Here is a 1,624-nt window from a genome sequence, read left to right on the forward strand (position 1 = left end):
GCCATGGACCTGATCGCCAAGCTGCCTTGCATCGCGGCCAAGATCTACCGCAACCTGTACCGTGAGGGCAGCAGTATTGGCGCCATTGACCCTGGCCTGGACTGGTCGCATAACTTCACCAACATGCTGGGCTACAGCGAGCCCCAGTTCATCGAGCTCATGCGGCTCTACCTCACTATCCACAGGTGAGGCAGCCCAGGAGCCTCCTGTGCCCCCATGGGAAGAGGTCTGTCCCCTGTGGGACATGGTCTCTGGCAGCATGATGGCAGGCTGGGCAGAATCGAGCTTTGCCTCTGGACTAATCTTGACTGCCAAGACACCATAGGGGCAGGTGCCACTCTAGCTAGCGCATTGCTGCTCTTCTAGGGCGCTTGACTGCCCCTTGGCATCTGAAGGTGCTATAGCATCTCCCCCTGAGCTGGGGGCTGCTCTCATCTCCCCCCACCCCTCTTCCCCCCCACTGCAGTGACCATGAGGGGGGGAATGTCAGCGCTCACACCAGCCACCTCGTGGGCAGCGCCCTCTCTGACCCGTACCTCGCCTTCGCAGCCGCCATGAACGGGCTGGCTGGGCCGCTGCATGGCCTTGCCAACCAGGTGGGTGCCCCTTGCAAACCAGCATCTGGGGGGGCAGGAGGTGGCAGCATATGGATCTGTACACAGATGCACGTTCGTGTGCATTCCCACACTCACCCAGCTGTGCCCTGCAGGAGGTGCTGCTGTGGCTGACCAACCTGCAGAAGGAGCTGGGCCAGGAGGTGTCGGATGAGAAGCTGCGGGACTTCATCTGGAACACATTGAACTCAGGCAGGGTGAGTAGCCCGGGCAGAGGGCTGCCTCCTTGAACTGGGGCTGGGGCAGCCCCTCCCTCTGGCTCTGACCCCCAACGGTGCTGCAGGTGGTGCCAGGCTACGGGCATGCGGTGCTGCGGAAGACGGACCCACGCTATACTTGCCAGCGGGAGTTTGCCCTCAAGCACCTGCCCAATGACCCCATGTTCAAGCTGGTGGCTCAGCTCTACAAGATTGTGCCCAATGTGCTGCTGGAGCAGGGCAAGGCCAAGAACCCCTGGCCCAACGTGGATGCCCACAGTGGAGTGCTGCTCCAGGTACGGCCCTCACTAGTGGGGGTGGTGGGTGGGTGGAGTGTCTTGAGCTTACCCAGACCTGGGGACATCCAGCTCCTCCAAGCAGCCCCTCATTGCCCCGAGACGTGCCCCAACCCCACTCTCCCCACAGTACTATGGCATGAAGGAGATGAACTACTACACAGTGCTGTTCGGCGTCTCCCGGGCCCTGGGTGTCCTGTCGCAACTCGTCTGGAGCCGGGCTCTCGGCTTCCCCCTGGAGAGACCCAAGTCCATGAGCACGGATGGCCTCATGCAGCTCGTGGGCTTCAAGTCGGGTTAAAGGGACGGGGCCCTGTGGCACCCAAGGGAATGTGGAAAGAGACAGTGCACCTCTGCGACAGGGCCCGAGCAGGCTAGAATTAAACCGCTCTAAGGCACTGTGAAGTTTCAGGTTATTTATGGTGTAAATTAAGGTTAAAAGAGAAGCCAGACCCATACCCCCCCCACCTCTCCCCCACCCCATGGCCAGCACCCTGTGCTGCAGCTGCTCACAGCC

The 1,624-nt window shown here is 61.2% G+C and overlaps 1 protein-coding gene across 1 annotated transcript in view; it reads left to right on the forward strand.

Annotated features, from left to right (window-relative positions):
- Positions 1-1,575, forward strand: part of CS (citrate synthase) — a 14,088-nt gene extending 12,513 nt beyond the window's left edge. The window contains exons 8-12 of the mRNA XM_019514363.1: positions 124-185; positions 467-596; positions 710-811; positions 898-1,107; positions 1,238-1,575. Of these exons, the coding sequence (XP_019369908.1) occupies positions 124-185; positions 467-596; positions 710-811; positions 898-1,107; positions 1,238-1,408 (675 nt within the window). The 3' untranslated portion in view covers positions 1,409-1,575. The remainder of the gene's footprint in view (positions 1-123; positions 186-466; positions 597-709; positions 812-897; positions 1,108-1,237) is intronic.
- Positions 1,576-1,624: the final 49 nt, after the last annotated feature.

The sequence above is a fragment of the Gavialis gangeticus genome, unplaced genomic scaffold (assembly GCF_001723915.1).
Source record: "Gavialis gangeticus isolate Ggan-Ray unplaced genomic scaffold, GavGan_comp1, whole genome shotgun sequence".
Lineage (NCBI taxonomy): Eukaryota > Metazoa > Chordata > Crocodylia > Gavialidae > Gavialis > Gavialis gangeticus.